The 18,515-nt window shown below is 49.3% G+C and overlaps 1 protein-coding gene across 5 annotated transcripts in view; it reads right to left on the reverse strand.

Moving 5' to 3' along the window:
• Positions 1-760: 760 nt before the first annotated feature.
• The window catches only part of map7d1a (MAP7 domain containing 1a), a 252,467-nt gene continuing 234,712 nt past the window's right edge, over positions 761-18,515 (reverse strand). For 4 of the 5 annotated variants that reach the window (XM_072247064.1, XM_072247066.1, XM_072247067.1 and 1 more), the window contains 4 exons: positions 16,815-16,881; positions 11,585-11,717; positions 6,025-6,314; positions 761-1,313 (listed from right to left, as the gene is read on the reverse strand). In XM_072247064.1, coding sequence (XP_072103165.1) covers positions 1,303-1,313; positions 6,025-6,314; positions 11,585-11,717; positions 16,815-16,881 — 501 coding nt within the window. In that variant the 3' untranslated portion in view covers positions 761-1,302. The remainder of the gene's footprint in view (positions 1,314-6,024; positions 6,315-11,584; positions 11,718-16,814; positions 16,882-18,515) is intronic. The other variant, XM_072247065.1, reaches the window with a different exon arrangement.

Raw genomic sequence — 18,515 nt, forward strand, 5'->3', positions numbered from 1 at the left:
GAAAAAGTGAATGGTATGCTGGCATTTATAGCAAGAGGATTCGAGTACAGGAGCAGGGAGGTACTACTGCAGTTGTACAAGGCCTTGGTGAGACCACACCTGGAGTATTGTGTGCAGTTTTGTTCCCCTAATCTGAGGAAAGACATCCTTGCCATAGAGGGAGTACAAAGGAGGTTCACCAGATTGATTCCTGGGATGGCAGGACTTTCATATGAAGAAAGACTGGATGAACTAGGCTTGTACTCTTTGGAATTTAGAAGATTGAAGGGGGGATCTGATTGAAACATATAAAATCCTAAAGGAATTGGACAGGCTAGATGCAGGAAGATTATTCCCGATGTTGGGGAAGTCCAGAACGAGGGGTCACAGTTTGAGGATAAAGGGGAAGCCTTTTAGGACTGAGATTAGGAAAAACTTTTTCACACAGAGAGTGGTGAATCTGTGGAATTCTCTGCCACAGGAAACAGTTGAGGCCAGTTCATTGGCTATATTTAGGAGGGAGTTAGATATGGCCCTTGTGGCTAGGGGGATCAGAGGGTATGGAGGGAAGGCTGGTGCAGGGTTCTGAGTTGGATGATCAGCCATGATCATAATAAATGGTGGTGCAGGCTGGAAGGGCCGAATGGCCTACTCCTGCACCTATTTTCTATGTTTCTATGTTTAACAGGGTCTGCTGGAATAACACGGAGCAACAGGGTCTGCTGGTATAACATGGAGCAACAGGGTCTGCTGGTATAACACGGAGCAACAGGGTCTGCTGGTATAACACAGAAAGGTTTATTTACATTATTCACATACATTGTACCCAGTAGCTTTATTATAATTTCAAGTTAAATAAGTACGTGATCACCAGTGATACAATAACCATTGCTCTGCCACTCTCATCATTCCGAGTGCTTTATCCAGGTTAGAGTGTCAGTTCATAAGGTGCACAGTAAAGACCGCGTCGTGTCCGCACGCCGTGTACAGTACAGGCTAAGAGAAACCGTCATTCTCGCGGGCTCTTCCATGACGACACTCCTTACTCTGTCAGGTTTTTAAAAAAACCCCACTGTCGATTCTTGTGGAAGTTACATGTCCGTAAACATTTTTTTCAAAAACATTTAAAATAAACAAGGTAACAAAGTAAAAGGAGTCGAGGTTCGGAGGTGAGAGTCAGAACTGACAAAGCCCCCGTCTGTTCTCGTCCACCAGCGACTCCACGTCGGACACCGAGTAGAAAGCCGTGCTTGGTAGCTTGGGGGTAGGGGTGTGGGTCATGGGGGGTGGTTGCCGAGGGGCACGGGGGCTTCTCCCAGCTCCTCAGAGGATTTCTGAAATGAAACGGAAAGTGGCGTTAGCAGAGGCACGGTCGGAAGTTTCAACCGGGCTGCAGGGATGCGGAGACAGTTCTTCCAGCGGGGAGGTTTAGGTGAGGGAAGCAAGGAAGAGGAGGGGACAGTAGGCGACACAACACAGAGGGAGCAGGACATGCAGATCTGGGTGGGGGCTGGAGGTCCAGGGGGCCTGGATCTGCAGTTGCGATATCAAGGTGCCACTCACTGAGCTCTCTGAAGACTCAGGGAGACTGGGAAGGTGGTGAGGTGCCCGCAGGGAGCGACAATATAACAGCTTATACCATTGTCCACACCAGCCAGAATCAAGCACCCAACAACGGCCTCAAACAGTATCACAGCTCCTCCAACCCCCCCTCACCCAACAACCCATTCATCATTCCCCACACTCGCACTCTCTCACACCGACCCTCTCTCTCACACACACCGACCCACTCTCACTTTCACACACACCGACCCACTTTCTCTCTCACTCACTGACCCACTCTCTCTCTCACACCGACCTACTCTCTCTCTCACACCGACCTACTCTTTCTCTCTCACACACCGACCCACTCTCTCTCACAGACCCACTCTCTCTCTCACACCGACCTTCTCTTTCTCACACACACTGACCCACTCTCTCTCACTGACCCATTCTCTCTCACACACCGACCCACTCTCTCTCTCTCACACACACCGACCCACTCTCTCTCTCACACCGACCTACTCTCTCTCACTGACCCACTCTCTCTCACACCGACCCACTTTCCCTCTCACTCACTGACCACTCTCTCTCTCACTCACCAACCCACTCTCTCTCTCACATCGACCCACTCTCTCTCACTGACCCACTCTCTCTCTCGCACACCGACCCACTCTCTCTCACTCACCGACCCACTCTCTCTCACTCACCGACCCACTCTCTCTCTCACTCACCGACCCACTTCCTCTCACTGACCCACTCTCTCTCACATTGACCCACTCTCTCTCACTGACCCACTCTCTCTCACTGACCCACTCTCTCTCTCACACCGACCCACTCTCTCTCACTCACTGACCCACTCTCTCTCTCACTCACCGACCCACTGTCTCTCACTCACCGACCCACTCTCTCTCACTCACTGACCCACTCTCTCTCTCACATCAACCCACTTTCTCTCTCACACACCGACCCACTCTCTCTCACTCACTGACCCACTCTCTCTCTCACATCGACCCACTTTCTCTCTCACACATCGACCCACTTTCCCTCTCACACACCAACCCACTTTCTCTCACTGACCCTCTCGCTCACACCAACCCACTCTCTCACACCGACCCACTCTCTCTCACACCAACCCACTCTCTCTCACACCGACCCACTCTCTCTCACACCAACCCACTCTCTCTCACACCGACCCACTTTCTCTTTCACTCACTGACCCACTCTCTCTCACACCAACCCACTCTCTCTCACACCGACCCACTTTCTCTCTCACTCACTGACCACTCTCTCTCTCACTCACCGACCCACTCTCTCACTGACCCACTCTCTCTCTCACATCGACCCACTGTCTCTCACTGACCCACTCTCTCTCTCACACCGACCCACTCTCTCTCACTCACCGACCCACTCTCTCTCACTCACTGACCCACTCTCTCTCTCACTCACCGACCCACTTCCTCTCACTGACCCACTCTGTCTCACATTGACCCACTCTCTCTCACTGACCCACTCTCTCTCTCTCACTGACCCACTCTCTCTCACTCACTGACCCACTCTCTCTCACTCACTGACCCACTCTCTCTCTCACTCACCGACCCACTTCCTCTCACTGACCCACTTCCTCTCACTGACCCACTCTCTCTCACTGACCCACTCTCTCTCTCACACTGACCCACTCTCTCTCACTCACTGACCCACTCTCTCTCTCACTCACCGACCCACTCTCTCTCACTCACCGACCCACTCTCTCTCACTCACTGACCCACTCTCTCTCTCACTCACCGACCCACTTCCTCTCACTGACCCACTCTCTCTCACATTGACCCACTCTCTCTCACTGACCCACTCTCTCTCTCACACTGACCCACTCTCTCTCACTCACCGACCCACTCTCTCTCACTCACCGACCCACTCTCTCTCACTCACTGACCCACTCTCTCTCTCACATCGACCCACTTTCTCTCTCACACATCGACCCACTTTCCCTCTCACACACCGAGCCACTTTCTCTCACTGACCCTCTCTCTCTCACACCGACCCACTCTCTCTCTCACACCGACCCACTCTCTCTCTCACACCGACCCACTCTCTCTCACTGACCCACTCTCTCTCACACACCGACCCACTCTCTCTCTCACACACACCGACCCACTCTCTCTCTCACTCACTGACCCACTCTCTCTCTCACACCGACCTACTCTCTCTCACTGACCCACTCTCTCTCACACCGACCCACTTTCTCTCTCACTCACTGACCACTCTCTCTCTCACTCACCGACCACTCTCTCTCTCACTCACCGACCCACTCTCTCTCTCACATCGACCCACTCTCTCTCACTGACCCACTCTCTCTCTGACACCGACCCACTCTCTCTCACTCACCGACCCACTCTCTCTCACTCACCGACCCACTCTCTCACTCACTGACCCACTCTCTCTCTCACTCACCGACCCACTCTCTCTCACTGACCCACTCTCTCTCTCACACCGACCCACTCTCTCTCACTCACTGACCCACTCTCTCTCTCACTCACTGACCCACTCTCTCTCACTCACCGACCCACTCTCTCTCACTCACCGACCCACTCTCTCTCTCACTGACCCACTCTCTCTCTCACATCGACCCACTTTCTCTCTCACACACCGACCCACTTTCTCTCACTCACTGACCCACTCTCTCTCTCACTCACCGACCCACTTCCTCTCACTGACCCACTCTCTCTCTCACACCGACCCACTCTCTCTCACACCGACCCACTTTCTCTCTCACTCACTGACCCACTCTCTCTCACACCGACCCACTTTCTCTCTCACTCACCGACCCACTTCCTCTCACTGACCCACTTCCTCTCACTGACCCACTCTCTCTCACTGACCCACTCTCTCTCTCACACTGACCCACTCTCTCTCACTCACTGACCCACTCTCTCTCTCACTCACCGACCCACTCTCTCTCACTCACCGACCCACTCTCTCTCACTCACTGACCCACTCTCTCTCTCACTCACCGACCCACTTCCTCTCACTGACCCACTCTCTCTCACATTGACCCACTCTCTCTCACTGACCCACTCTCTCTCTCACACTGACCCACTCTCTCTCACTCACCGACCCACTCTCTCTCACTCACCGACCCACTCTCTCTCACTCACTGACCCACTCTCTCTCTCACATCGACCCACTTTCTCTCTCACACATCGACCCACTTTCCCTCTCACACACCGAGCCACTTTCTCTCACTGACCCTCTCTCTCTCACACCGACCCACTCTCTCTCTCACACCGACCCACTCTCTCTCTCACACCGACCCACTCTCTCTCACTGACCCACTCTCTCTCACACACCGACCCACTCTCTCTCTCACACACACCGACCCACTCTCTCTCTCACTCACTGACCCACTCTCTCTCTCACACCGACCTACTCTCTCTCACTGACCCACTCTCTCTCACACCGACCCACTTTCTCTCTCACTCACTGACCACTCTCTCTCTCACTCACCGACCACTCTCTCTCTCACTCACCGACCCACTCTCTCTCTCACATCGACCCACTCTCTCTCACTGACCCACTCTCTCTCTGACACCGACCCACTCTCTCTCACTCACCGACCCACTCTCTCTCACTCACCGACCCACTCTCTCACTCACTGACCCACTCTCTCTCTCACTCACCGACCCACTTCCTCTCACTGACCCACTCTCTCTCACATTGACCCACTCTCTCTCACTGACCCACTCTCTCTCTCACACCGACCCACTCTCTCTCACTCACTGACCCACTCTCTCTCTCACTCACTGACCCACTCTCTCTCACTCACCGACCCACTCTCTCTCACTCACCGACCCACTCTCTCTCTCACTGACCCACTCTCTCTCTCACATCGACCCACTTTCTCTCTCACACACCGACCCACTTTCTCTCACTCACTGACCCACTCTCTCTCTCACTCACCGACCCACTTCCTCTCACTGACCCACTCTCTCTCTCACACCGACCCACTCTCTCTCACACCGACCCACTTTCTCTCTCACTCACTGACCCACTCTCTCTCACACCGACCCACTTTCTCTCTCACTCACTGACCCACTTTCTCTCACTGACCCACACTCTCTCTCCCTCTCTCATACATAGACCCCCACAATCTCCTTCAGACCCCTATCGCAACACAAAATGCCCACTCTGACACCACCCTCAATGTTTCTGTGAACTCTTTCTCACCTGACCACACACAGTCCTCACTTATTTCCTTTATTACTTACAATGGACTCATCTGCATTTCACAGATCCCAGATTCACTCTCTCAAACCACCTTCTCTCTCACACAAAAACCTTATGCTTCTCCCCCACACAGTAGCTTCACCCTGTCCATCAAACACACAGACCCAACTCACTCTCTGTCCCTCTCAAACTGTAACCCCCCCGTCCCCCCCATTCCTCAGAGCCGCTTCTCTGTCCGATCGATTTCCACTGCCCACCACTACAGCACCTGTCATACCTTACCTGCCACATGCTGGGCCTGAATTCCTGTTGTTTTCTTAATGAAGGAGTTCTCCTCCTCAAATGCAATGATGGGATTGACAGGAATCTCGTTGGCTGTCAGGGTGCTGAGACACTCCTTGTCCCCAATACTGTCCACAGTACTCTTGAAGCAGCCCGTGTGGTTTGTCAGCTCCAGGATCTCCTCAAATCCTTGTGTCTTGGGGCAGATCCCATTTTCCTGCTTCTTCGGCTGAACCCCATTGCTGAGCACTGCCTGTTTCTCACAGCTGTCATCTTTCACAGTGACCCTACTGAGACAGAGAAAGAAACATTTCTCACATCTAACTTTCCGTCCCTCATTCCCAGAACTCTGCCCGAGCACAACTCCTCTCTTGCAAACTCCCTGCGGCACAAGGACTTAATTCCTGAGCCTGCCTTCCCCAGGGCTCAGAGAGATAAGAGCTGGTCTAATTGGAAGGCTCTGAGAGCAGAGTGAGAGAAGTTATTTCCTCTGTGTGGGGGAGAAATGGGATATTGAGCAGCACTTGATGGACAAAGGAACACCCCCTACCCAAGCACCTTCCATTTTAATGAGAGAATGCTGGTTTTTATGTATTTTATCCATATGTACCTCTAACTTCATTTTTTATATAATTCTTTATAATTCTTGAATATCGTTTTTGTTACATGTCATGCCAACATACCACAGCAAATTCCTAATACATGTAAGTGTATATAGTGAATAAAGTTAAACTTTTACTTTTGCTGGGCAGGCTGTTGGAGATTAAAGTGGCGAGCGAGCAGGTGGAGTCAGGATGTGGGCCGCGGCAATCCAGGTAACAGTCATGGAGGCACAAGCGTTCGGGAGCCCACCCTCCCGGGTTTGGGTGTCTGAACAGCCACCTTCATATCACCGATCGGGGAACATGGGAGCAAGAAGGGGGAGGGGGGAAGAGGGGGAGAGGGGGGGGAGAGAGGGGAGGGGGAGGTGGGAAGTGGAGAGGGGGGAGGGAGAGGGGAGAGAGAGGGGAAAGGGAGGGGGAAAGGGGAGGGGAAGGGGAGGGGGAGGGAGAGGGGAGAGAGGGGAGAGAGGGGAGAGAGGGGAGAGAGGGGAGAGAGGGGAGAGGGAGGGGGAGGGGGAGGGGGAGGGGGAGGGGGAGGGGGAGGGGGGGAGAGAGGGGGGGGAGAGAGGGGGGGGGAGAGAGGGGGGGAGAGAGGGGGGGAGAGAGGGGGGGAGAGAGGGGGGGGGAGAGGGGGGGGAGAGGGGGGGGAGAGGGGGGGGAGAGGGGGGGAGAGGGGGGGGAGAGGGGGGGGAGAGAGGGGGGGGAGGGGGGAGGGGGAGGGGGGAGGGGGAGGGGGAGGGGGAGGGGGAGGGGGAGGGGGAGGGGGGGGAGGGAGGGGGGGAGGGAGGAGGGGGGAGGGAGGAGGGAGGAGGGAGGAGGGAGGAGAGGGAGGGGGAGAGGGAAAGAAGGCAGTATGAGGAGGTGAGGGATGATACAAGAACTGACAGGTGACTGATGGATGCAGGTCAGACGGGGGTTGATTGGCAGATGGAGTTGGGTGGGGAATGGGAGTGTGGAGATATTAAGAGGAGCTGGTTGAGCTGCAAGTAAGACCATAACACATAGGAGCAGGGTTAGGCCATTTAGCCCATCAAGTCTTTTCTGCCATTCCTCTCAATCCCATTCTCCTGTCTTCGCCCCGTAATCTTTGACACCCTTATTAACCCAGAACCTATCAACCTCCACTTCAAAGATACCCAATGACTTGATCTGTAGCGTGGTGGAATCTAAAAGGAGAGGAAGTGGACTGTGGAACCAGAGTGAGGAATGGTGGGAAAGTGGAGACAGCGGGGGGAGTTTGCAGTTGATGAGCAGATGGATGAGGAGGGAGAGGAGAGAGAACGTATTGGGGTGATAGGGGGTTGGAAAGAAGGTTGTGTGTAAGCAGGCCTTAAACAGGTGGAGGAGTTGAAGAGAGGGAAGGTGGCCACAGAGTCTCTGGGACCCGTGGTGTTGCGCAGCTGGCGTTTGCTCCAAAGGGATTCTGTGCCCGACTCACCAGGGGTTGTGGAATTAAAAACAGGGGAAATTCAGGAAAGAATTGTTCACTACTACTGATGTTACACAACTGCACACAATCAGTCCCATCCCTGATCTTGTCTCTATTTCTTGGAGAGGATGAAATGAGGGCCGTGAACTGGGCTGAGAGCTCAGCGGAGGATCGCGTACCTAGAGCATGGCCAATATCCTCTCTTGTTTCAAGTTTCACTGAGGGGACTTTTCCAGTTCAGTGATTCAGGCATCACAGGCCAAACTTGGTCTTCTTAGCTCAGTGGTCCACGTTTAGGGATCAATTTTGGTTTATTTTTTGTCAACAGTGAAGGTGGTCATCATAAGTTACAGGGAAGTCTTCATCAGCTGGGTAAGTGGACGAACGAGAAATGGAGTTTAAGTGTGAGAAGTTGCATTTTGGAAAGGGTTCTCACAGTGATCAGAGGGCCTTGGGAAGGGTTGTGGTCATCAATACCTACTTGTGCCATTGGATCTTCGATTTCCTCACTTGCAGACCCCAGTCATCTCCACCACAATCTCCATCAGAACAGGTGTGCCACAAGGCTGTGTGCTTAGCCCCTTGGTCTACTGGCTTAATACTTAGGACTCTGAGACCAAGAACAGCTCCAATGCTGTATTTAAATTTGCTGATGATGCCACAGTTACTGGCCAAATCGAAGCTGGTGATGAATCAGCATATTGGAGGGAGATTGAAAATCTGGCTGAATGGTGCCACAACATCAATCTCTCACTCAATGTCAGCAAGACCAAGGAGCTGATTATTGGCTCAGGAGAAGGAGACTGGAGCCCGTCCTTATTGGGGGATCAGAGATGGAGAGGGTCAGCAACTTCGAGTTCCTCGGTGTTATCATTTCGCAGGACCTGTCCAGGGCCCAGCACGGCAGTGTCCCTATTTCCTTAGGTGTTTGCCAAGATTCAACATGACATCTAAAACCTCGATGAACTTCTATAGATGTGTGGTGGAGATCTATTAACTGGCTGCGTCACAGCCTGGTACGGAAACACCAATGCCCTTGAACAGAAAATCCTAGTCCATCATGGGTAAAGCTCTCCCCACCAGTGAGCACATCTACACAGATCGCTGTGGCAGAAGAGCAGCATCCACCATCGGGGATCCCAAGTACCCAGGGCCATGCTCTACTCTCTCTGCTGCTATCAGCAAGGAATGGTTATTTACACCTCAACCATCAGGCTCTTGAACCAAAGGGCCAATTTCACTCGCCCCATCACTGAATTGTTTCCACAACCCGTGAGTTCACACTCAAGGACTCTTCATCTCATGTTTTTGATATTTATTGCTTGCTGGCTTGATTATTTATTTCTCTTTTGCATTTACACAATGTGTTCCTTTTGTAAATTGGTTGTTTGTCTGTCCTATTGGGTGTGGTCTTTCATTGATTCTATTGTGTTTCTTGGATTTACTCTGTTTGCCCACAAGCAAACAAATCCCAGGGTTGTATATGGTGACATACATGTACTTCGATAATAAATTTACTTTGAACTTTGAATAGAGGAGCTCTGCGTTACAGATAGATATGTTGGTGATGGAGGATGCTGGCCTCCTAAGTCAGGGCATTGAGTATAGAGGCTTGCGAGGTTATGGGTCTGTGAGGTTGTGAGGCTGCATTTGGAGTATCATCTTCAGTTTAATAGCATCTTTCCTATAGCAGGAAAGATGCTATTAAACTGGAAAGAGAGCAGAAAAGTGCCAGGATTTGAGTCAAGTTACACAGAGAGGTTGGGCAGGGTGAGTGCACTCAATCTTTATCCCCAGAGTTGGGGAATCACAAACTAAAGGGCATTGATTCAAGGCGAGATGGGAAGCATTTAATGGGAATTTGGCAGGTGATTTCTTTTTTACATATGCCAGAGAAATTGGTCAGTGCAAATATATTAACAATATTTAATAGGCAGATGGGCAGATACATGGATAGGAAGGTTTTAGAAGGTTATGGGCCAAATGTGGGGAAATGAGATGAGTTTGGATGGATATTTTGGTCACCAAGGAGCAACAAGCACACAAAGGTCCTGTTTCCATGCTCCATGGTCCAGGTTTGGGGGATCTGGTTGTTCCAGGCTCCCTGGCTAGGTGAGCTATTCCTGACTCAGTGGGCCAATTGATCTCTTTCCATGACCTTCCCTTGGTCACTCGCCCCTCGGTTATCTCCTTTGAGGAATGAGATTTGGAGGGATAAGGCAGCTTCACAATAGGCTTCCGAGCAACATTTAGCAATGGGGACAGCAGAGAGAGAGCTGCACTTCGTGCTTCTGCTGTGTCAACCTGAAACTCGTCACAGTATCTGCTGAACAGGATATTTAGGTGTTTGCTTGGGTCAGTACCATACAGTGTAAGAGGCAGGTTGAGGGGGTTGGATCAGCCTCAATCAGATAAAACACAAGCCATCACCCAAATGATGTTGAGCCAGAATCTTCTAACTTTAGGACAATTATGAATCTCAGGGTGTTCTTTTAACATTTGCTTTCAGGAGCATGTTGTCACTGTCAAGGCCAATATTTCTTGCCCGCCCCCACCCAGACTCCGTTCAGAAGGTGGTGGTGAGTCCTCTTGGTGAAGCTGCCCCTACAAGGCAGGTGGGCAGGGAGTTCCTGGATTCATACTCAGCGATGATGAAGAACCAGTGATAGTCTTTTGATTTTCTGGTTGGAAAAGGTAACGGGTTTGGGAGGTGCCTGGCAAACAACTACAGTGCTTCCTGTAGATGGTGAGAACTGCGGCCAATGTGTGCAGGTGGTGGAAGAAATGGAGAAGCAGACATGATAGGATAAATGGCCGAATACTGCTCTTGTCTCTATAGTCTAATAGAGCATTCAGGTGATGATCTGGACATTGTACCAGACGTGCACAGACAGCTTGTGTGCACATTGTCTGAAATATTTTGGGATTAGCTAGAACATAATGGTGAGCATATTTATATTCAGTGTGGAGAACCAGGCGACACAGGGTGATATCGGGAAGCTTTTACACAAAGGGCGGTGGGCATCCAGCAGCCTATTGAGGCTGGAATGGTGGAGGGGGAAATAACCCGTGTTGGGTAATGATACATAACCAGTAGATAATGGAACAGTTGGGCAGGACCCCTCTTGCTCCCATGCAAAAAGTTTCAATGGCCCAGTGGCTTTCTCCTCTGCCTGTGCAACAAGCTCAAGTGAGTGCACATAAACACGAGATTTTGCCAATGCTGGGAATGTTGAGCAACTTACACAAAATTCTGGAGGAACTCAGGAGGTCAGGCAGCATCTATACACAATACACCTGTGGTACATTGAGCGAGGCTCAGCAAACTCAATGGTTATTTCTCTTTCACCCAGGGAATTCCAGAGAGTAGTCTGAGGGGAGAGGATAAGGAAGCTATCTATAGATTATAATTATTTAGTTTCTAAAGAGCGCTATAACTCTTCTTTAATATCAAACAGGTGTGTGTTTTGAAGTCTCCTGTTTCCAGCCCCGTTGTTGCCAGTATCCACAGAATTGTCTTTGGACTTACCCTGGCTCTTTCAGTGGCAGATCCTGTGACGGACAGATGGTGGCACTGACTGAGACCTTGCCAGCTTCCTCTTTAACCGATGCCTCCGGCTGATCTTCACCAGTGCGATTCTTCACATGCAAGGGGCTGCCATCTGAAAAGGCCACAAGAGCCACTTAACTAACACTGCTAACTGGAGCATCCACTCTCTCTGTGCAGAAAACTTACTGATCGAGGACGTGCGTAAAATAGGAGCAGCTCAGGGGAACCTTCGATTGGTTTGTATTTGCATTTTGTTGCTAAAAAATATTCAAACTGAACCTAGGCTTCCCCTACTATATTGGTGGGAGTCCAGATACTGTAATAAATGCAGAAAATACTCAACCGATCAGGCAGCATCTGAGGAGAGAGAAACAGAGTTAATGTTTCAAGTCAAAGATCTTTCATCAGAGCTGTAAATATAGGAAAACAAGTTTAAAGATTCAGAACGGTTGGAGAAGGATGAAAGATCTATGAAATATTAACTCTGTTCTTCTCTCCACAGATGCTGCCTGACCCACTGACAAACCTTCCTCACAAACCTTGGGAATTACTGCTCCATAGTCTCTCAGGAATGCTCTACTGGAGTATTTCATGTTTCAGTTTTCTCATGTACAGAATCTCAAAAAACTCATGTCCTAATGTGTCCCCAGTAGCAGAGAACTAAAAGGAAAAACACACTGCTAAAAGAACTCAGCAGGCCATCTGTAAGGGTGGAGCCGGGAGTGGTGGGGGAGGGGGGAGGGGGGAAGTATCATCAACATTTTGAATTAAAGCCCTTCCTCAGGACAGTGAGAACTAAATATAGTGTGCCCCAGTGTTAAGGGAGCCGAGGTCGTGGAAATTCACCCTAAAGGAATTCACAAATTGCTACTGAAAATGAACTTTCAAGGGATTTATGTGAAAAAAAGCTGCAAAATGTATACACAGAACTAAATTAGCTCACCAAGGGCAACAATTCTAGGCCACCATTCACAGTGTGGGATTTGCTTTGGAAACTGACAAGGGAATTAATTGATACTTGTGCAATGATACGTTATCAAATAATGCAACATCCATTTCTAGTTAATTAAAGAATCAACACTTCCTCTTCCTTCTACAGTAGAATCAGGATTCCCTTGCCTATAGACTTGCATATGACGGAGGATAAGATGGAGAATGTTGGCTTGTGCGCTCTCTCACTTACCTGCCTGTTTTCATTCACACAATTTCCTCCCTTTCTTACCTGCATCTTCATCTGGTCTGGTATTCTAACACCATTTACTGCTATTTGTTTTTAACCAATTCCTCTCAGAGTTTCACAGTCAGTCCTTCAGCATTCCCATTTGCTTTCTTTCTCACTTTCCTGAATTCAACACGATGCCCTCTTCCACCATCGTTCCTGTTCTGTATTCTCTCACCTACCTCAGTGTATATAGCTACTTCCTCCAATTTTCTTCATCACAGCTGCTCCTCTTTTCTCAGTCCTTTGCTGCTTTCTTTCACTTCCAACACAAGCTGCTTGGCTTTCCCTTCATGCACGCCATTAAGGTCAGCTACATTGTTGAAGCCCTCTCTGTGCAAATCTCCCATTTTCTCTAACATCCAATCAGCTCTCTTCACTTCCATTTGTCCCATGCTCTCTGTCCCTGCATGTGTTCTCTCCCTCTGTCTCTCTTACCCTCTCCCTCCCCTCAGCCTTTCTGTCATGTTTAACGCGATTGATCTTCATGCATGGAGCTTTAATGATTGTTCTATAATCCAGGGGTGTGAGCCTTTTTGAGAACATGTGCCCAAATTCGTGATGATCTCCTAAAAATTTGTCATGGAAAATTTGCATGGCTGACCTATGCTGGCCTCAACTCCCCTTCTATGCCAGTTTCCCATAACCCTCAATTGCCAAATCTTAAAATATTCATCTCCACCTTAAATAGATTTAATGATCTTATACCCATCATGCTCAAGGGCAGAGAACTCTGGAAAATCATTGCCCTCCGAGGCCAGAAATTTCTAGCACCTCAGTTTTAAATGAACACCCGTAACTTTGAAGCTGTGTCCTCTTGTTCTCCCACTAGTGAAAACACTGCAACATCTACCCTGTCAAGCTCCTGAAGGATCTTATAGGTTTGAACCCCTCATTCAAGGAATACAGACCCAAAATGCTTAGCCTCCCTTGAAAAGACAACCACCTCATCTCAGGACTGCCTTCAATGCCACAATATACCTTTTAGGTTAAGAGGAATTGGTTTATTATTAGACCATAAGACATAGGAGCAGAATTAGGCCATTTGGCCCATCAAGTCTGTTCTGCTTCTCCATCATGGCTGACTTATTATCCCACTCAACCCCATTCTCCATAACCTTTGACCCCGACTAATCAAGAAGCTATCAACCCCCGCTTTAAATATACTGAATGACTTGGTCTCCACAATTATCCACCGATTCACCACCCTTTGGCTAAAGAAATTCCTCCTCATCTCTGTTCTAAATGGATGTCCCTCTATTCTGAGGCTGTGTCCTCTTGTCTGATATTCACCCACTATAAGAAACATTCCCCTCACATCCACTCTATCTGGCCCTTTCAATCTTTGATATGTTTCAATGAGATTCTTCCCCGCCCCCCATTCTTCTAAATTCCAGTGAGTTTAGGCCCAGAGTCAACAAACACTCCTCATATATTAACTCTTTCAGTCCTGGAATCATCCTCGAGAACATCCTCAGGACCCTTTCCAATGTCAGCACATCGTTTCTTACATAAAGGGCCCAAAACTTCTCACAATACTCCAAGTGCAGTCTACCAATACCTAATAAAGCATCAGTATTACATCCTTGCTCTTATATTCTCGCCCTCTTGAAATGAGTGCTAACATTGCATTTGCCTTCCTTACCACTGACTTATCCTGCAAGTTAACCTTTAGGGAATCCCGCACAAGGACTCCCAAGTCCATTTGCACCTCTAACTTTTGAATTTTCTCTCTGTTTAGGAAAGTCTACACCTTTATGCCTTCCACCAAGGTGCATGACTGTGTACTTCCCCACACTATATTCCATCTGCCACTTCTTTGCCCATTCTTCCAATCTGTCTAAGTCCTTCTGTAGCCTCTCTGCTTCCTCAGCACTTCCTGCCCCTCCACCCACCTTCATATCATCTGCAAACGTGGCCACAAGGCCAATTAAATCATCCAAACCATTGACATATAATGTGAAAAGAAGCTGTCCCAGTACCAACCCCCGCAGAACACAACTAATCAGTGGCAGCCAACCAGAAAAGGTCCCCTTTATTCCCACTCTTTGCCCCCTGCCAGTCAGTCAATATTCTCTTATTGTCAAATGTACCGAGGTACAGAGTTTTCACAGTCTTAACAGAACGGTTGTCTTGCATTCTGTTCAGACAGATACAGAGTGCACTGAGGTAGAACAAGGGTAAAACAATAGCAATGCAGAATAAAGTGAAACAGCTACTGAGAAGGTAGGTAAACAATGATGTGCAAGATCATAACGGGATAGATCGTGAGGTCAGTAGTCCATTTTATTGAACTAGGGAACCATTCAAAAGTCTTATAATAGCAGGATAGTAGTTGTCCTTGAGCCTGGTGATACATAATTTCATACTTTTGTATCTTCTTCCCAATGGGAGAGGGGAGAAAAGAGAAGGTCTGGTGTGGGGTCTGGGGTCTTTGATTATGCTGGCTACTTTAGTAAGGCAGCCAGAAGTATAGACAGAGTCCATGGTGGGGAGGCTGGTTCTGGTAATGTGCTGAGCTGTGTCCACACAACTCTCTGCAGATTCTTATGGTCACATGCAAAATAGTTGCCATACCAAGCCATTATGCATCCAGATAGGTTGCTTTCTGTAGTGCAACAATAAAAATCGTTAAAGGACTAAAACCCTGTGTAGTATTCCAGGTGTGGCCTCATTACCACCCTGTACAACTGTAACAAAACTTCCATATTTTTAAACTTTAGAGAGAATCTCACTTTAGTTTAAATTATAATCAGCCTTTTGGCCCCTCTTACTGAAGGGCACACTTCCCCACAATAAACTCAATTTGTGAAGTTCTTATCCAAACATTCAATCTATCTATAATCCCATTTCAGGATCATGACGTCCTCATTAAAGCACTTAAGAGAAACAGGCTTTTTAGTCCACAATGGTCATCAACCATCCACTTACACAAATCCTGTATTAATCCCATTACTTTAACCTTTGCACATTCCCATGAACTCTCCCCAGAAACCACCACCCACTTTCACACTAGGGAAAATTTACAGCGGCCATTTAATTCACCATTCTATACATAACTGTGCAGTTTATGCAGCCATAGCAGCATAGAAATGGGCCTTTGAACCTACCTTGTCCATGCTGATCATCAATTAACCATACAGGCTTATCCCATTTACCAGCACTTAGTAGACATACAGTTAACGTATCAGATGATCTGTGCTGGGCCCAGCACATAGATTCAATCACAAGGAAACCAGCATCTTTACTTTCATAGAAGATTAAAGAAGTTCGACTTGTCATTAAATGCACTGACAAACGTCTACAGACGTTCTATTGAACGTTAGACAGAATGGTTGCATCATGGTCTGATACAGCAACTCGAATGCACAGAAATGTAAGAAGCTGCAGAGAGGAGTGGACCCAATACATCCTTCCCCACCATCGGCAGCATCTACAGGAGGCCCTGCCTCAAAAAAGGGAACATCCATCATTAACGATCCCATCTTCTCACTCCTACCCCGAGGCAGAAGCCTGAAGTCCCAAATGAACAGGTTCAAGAACTACTTCCCTTCAACCATTTGGTTCTTGAACCAACCTGCACAACATTAATCACTACCTCAGTACAGCAAAACCATGACCACTTCGCTTGACAATCGACGTTTTTTTTGTGTTCTAATTATGTTCTTTCTTGTATAATATTGTTTAATTTATATTTTTCTTATGAATGCAGTTAATATAATGCTATGTGTCCGTGATGCTGTTATGTAAGTTTTTCATTGCACCTGTGCTGATATGTACTCATGTATAATGAGTCTAACTTTTGCTCTGTGGCTTCCATGGCTTCTTAAATGCTGTGAGAATACTGCTTCCACCACCCCCTCAGGCAAGTCTAGAATGATCTCCCTGTGGACCATCTCCACAACTAAACCTCCTTACCATGTTCTGTCTGCCTTACCCACCCTTCCCTCTGTTCCCCTTGGCTTTCAATGCTGCTCTGTCCCACCTTACCTTGTGTCTCTGCCTTGACATCCTTGGTGTCCGGCTCCCCGCCAGAAGCTGATTTTTTCTCATCTCTCTGCAGGGAAAGGAAATGGAGAAAATGCGTCAATTTGCGTTGAAATTCCAGAGAAATGGCCAAAAGGGTTATCACCGAGCTGTCACACCACTCAACCAGCGGAAAGAGAGCCGCGTCAGACATCAGCATTTGGCTGCACCGGTCGGGAGCCAGCAAGCAAGCACCGTCAGCCAGCCTCAGTTGCCAGTGGCAACCAACCATCACCAGGGCAGTAGGTCTGGCCACTGGCAACCAACTACACCAGTCAGCCATCGCCGAAAAAGCAGTGCTATCACTCCCCAGCTGCTCACACCCACCACGCATCACCGAGAGAGGGGTGATCGACGCCGGCAACCACCCACGTCGGGTAGGCCTCGACAACGCGGCAGCGTCACCATTCGGCAACTGGTTACACCAATCAATCACTTCCGAAAGAGTGCCATTAGCCTACGGCAAATGTTTGCACCAAACAGCCCACACCAAGGCATTAGCCGGCAACCGGTTACACCAATCAGCCAGAGAAAGGGCAGCAGTGGCAGGGATCAGCAAAGAACTTCACCAATCAACCGCAAGAAGGTCACTATCAGACAGCAGGCTCCACCAATCAGCAGTCACCGGGACAGCAGTGATAGGCCACAGCAGCTGGCTTCTCCAAGCAGCCCCCGCCCACTTAACATTGTTAGCACTCGGCAACCGGCTGCCCCCATTAGCCGCCGTAGGGTGAGCCGTGATGTCCCTCAGCCCCTAGCTACTCCGGCAAACAGCCAGCACCGAGTGGACAGAGACAGACGTGGGCCAGTGCCACCACCAGCCAGCCACCACCAGGAGGGCCGTGACAACCAACAAGTGACCCAACAAGCCAGCCAATACCAGAAGGGCAGTGAAAGCCACCAGAAAGATCCTCCACAAGACAGCCAACCCCAAGAGGGCACTGATGGTCATCGGCCAATAGCCCTATCAACCAGCCAATCCCAGGAGGGCACTGATAGACATCTGCGAATATCCTTAACAGCCAGCCAATCCCAGGAGGGCACCGATGGTCATCGGCAAGTACCTCCATTTATCAATCACCGTGGGGACAGGAGTGAGAGCCAACAGCAGTTGGCTGCACCAATCAGACCAAAGGGGAGTAGTGACAGCATTAATCAATGGCCACTACCTAACAGCCAGGAAGGGAGGAGCCATCAGCAAAAAGCCCCAGGTATCAGCCACCATGGAGAAAACCTGCAGAACCACTGGAAGCTGTCTCCACTAATAAGCCACCAAGAGACAAGTGATAATGACTGGCAGCCGCCTCAACCAATCAACCACCAGCAAGAGATCAGTGAAAACCATCGTCAGCGGCCTCAGTCAATCAAGCACACACAGGGCCATGAGACCCATCGACAAGCAGCTCCACCAGTAAACCGGTACAGAGAGGGAAGTGGTAATCACCAGCAGAGAGTTTCACTAGACAGTCAGCAAAGGAAGAACAATAATCCTAACTGGCATAAAGCTACATATCTCTGCCCGCCCACTCCAGACAGAGAAAATATACCCATCAAAATCGCGTACCACAGGTCTGCCTACACCAGCAGAGCATTACTCGATGACAGATCAAGCCAACCAGCTGACGATGGGGCACCACCACCAGCCAGCATCTGGATACACCGTGC

The sequence above is a fragment of the Mobula birostris genome, chromosome 30 (assembly GCF_030028105.1).
Source record: "Mobula birostris isolate sMobBir1 chromosome 30, sMobBir1.hap1, whole genome shotgun sequence".
NCBI lineage: Eukaryota > Metazoa > Chordata > Chondrichthyes > Myliobatiformes > Myliobatidae > Mobula > Mobula birostris.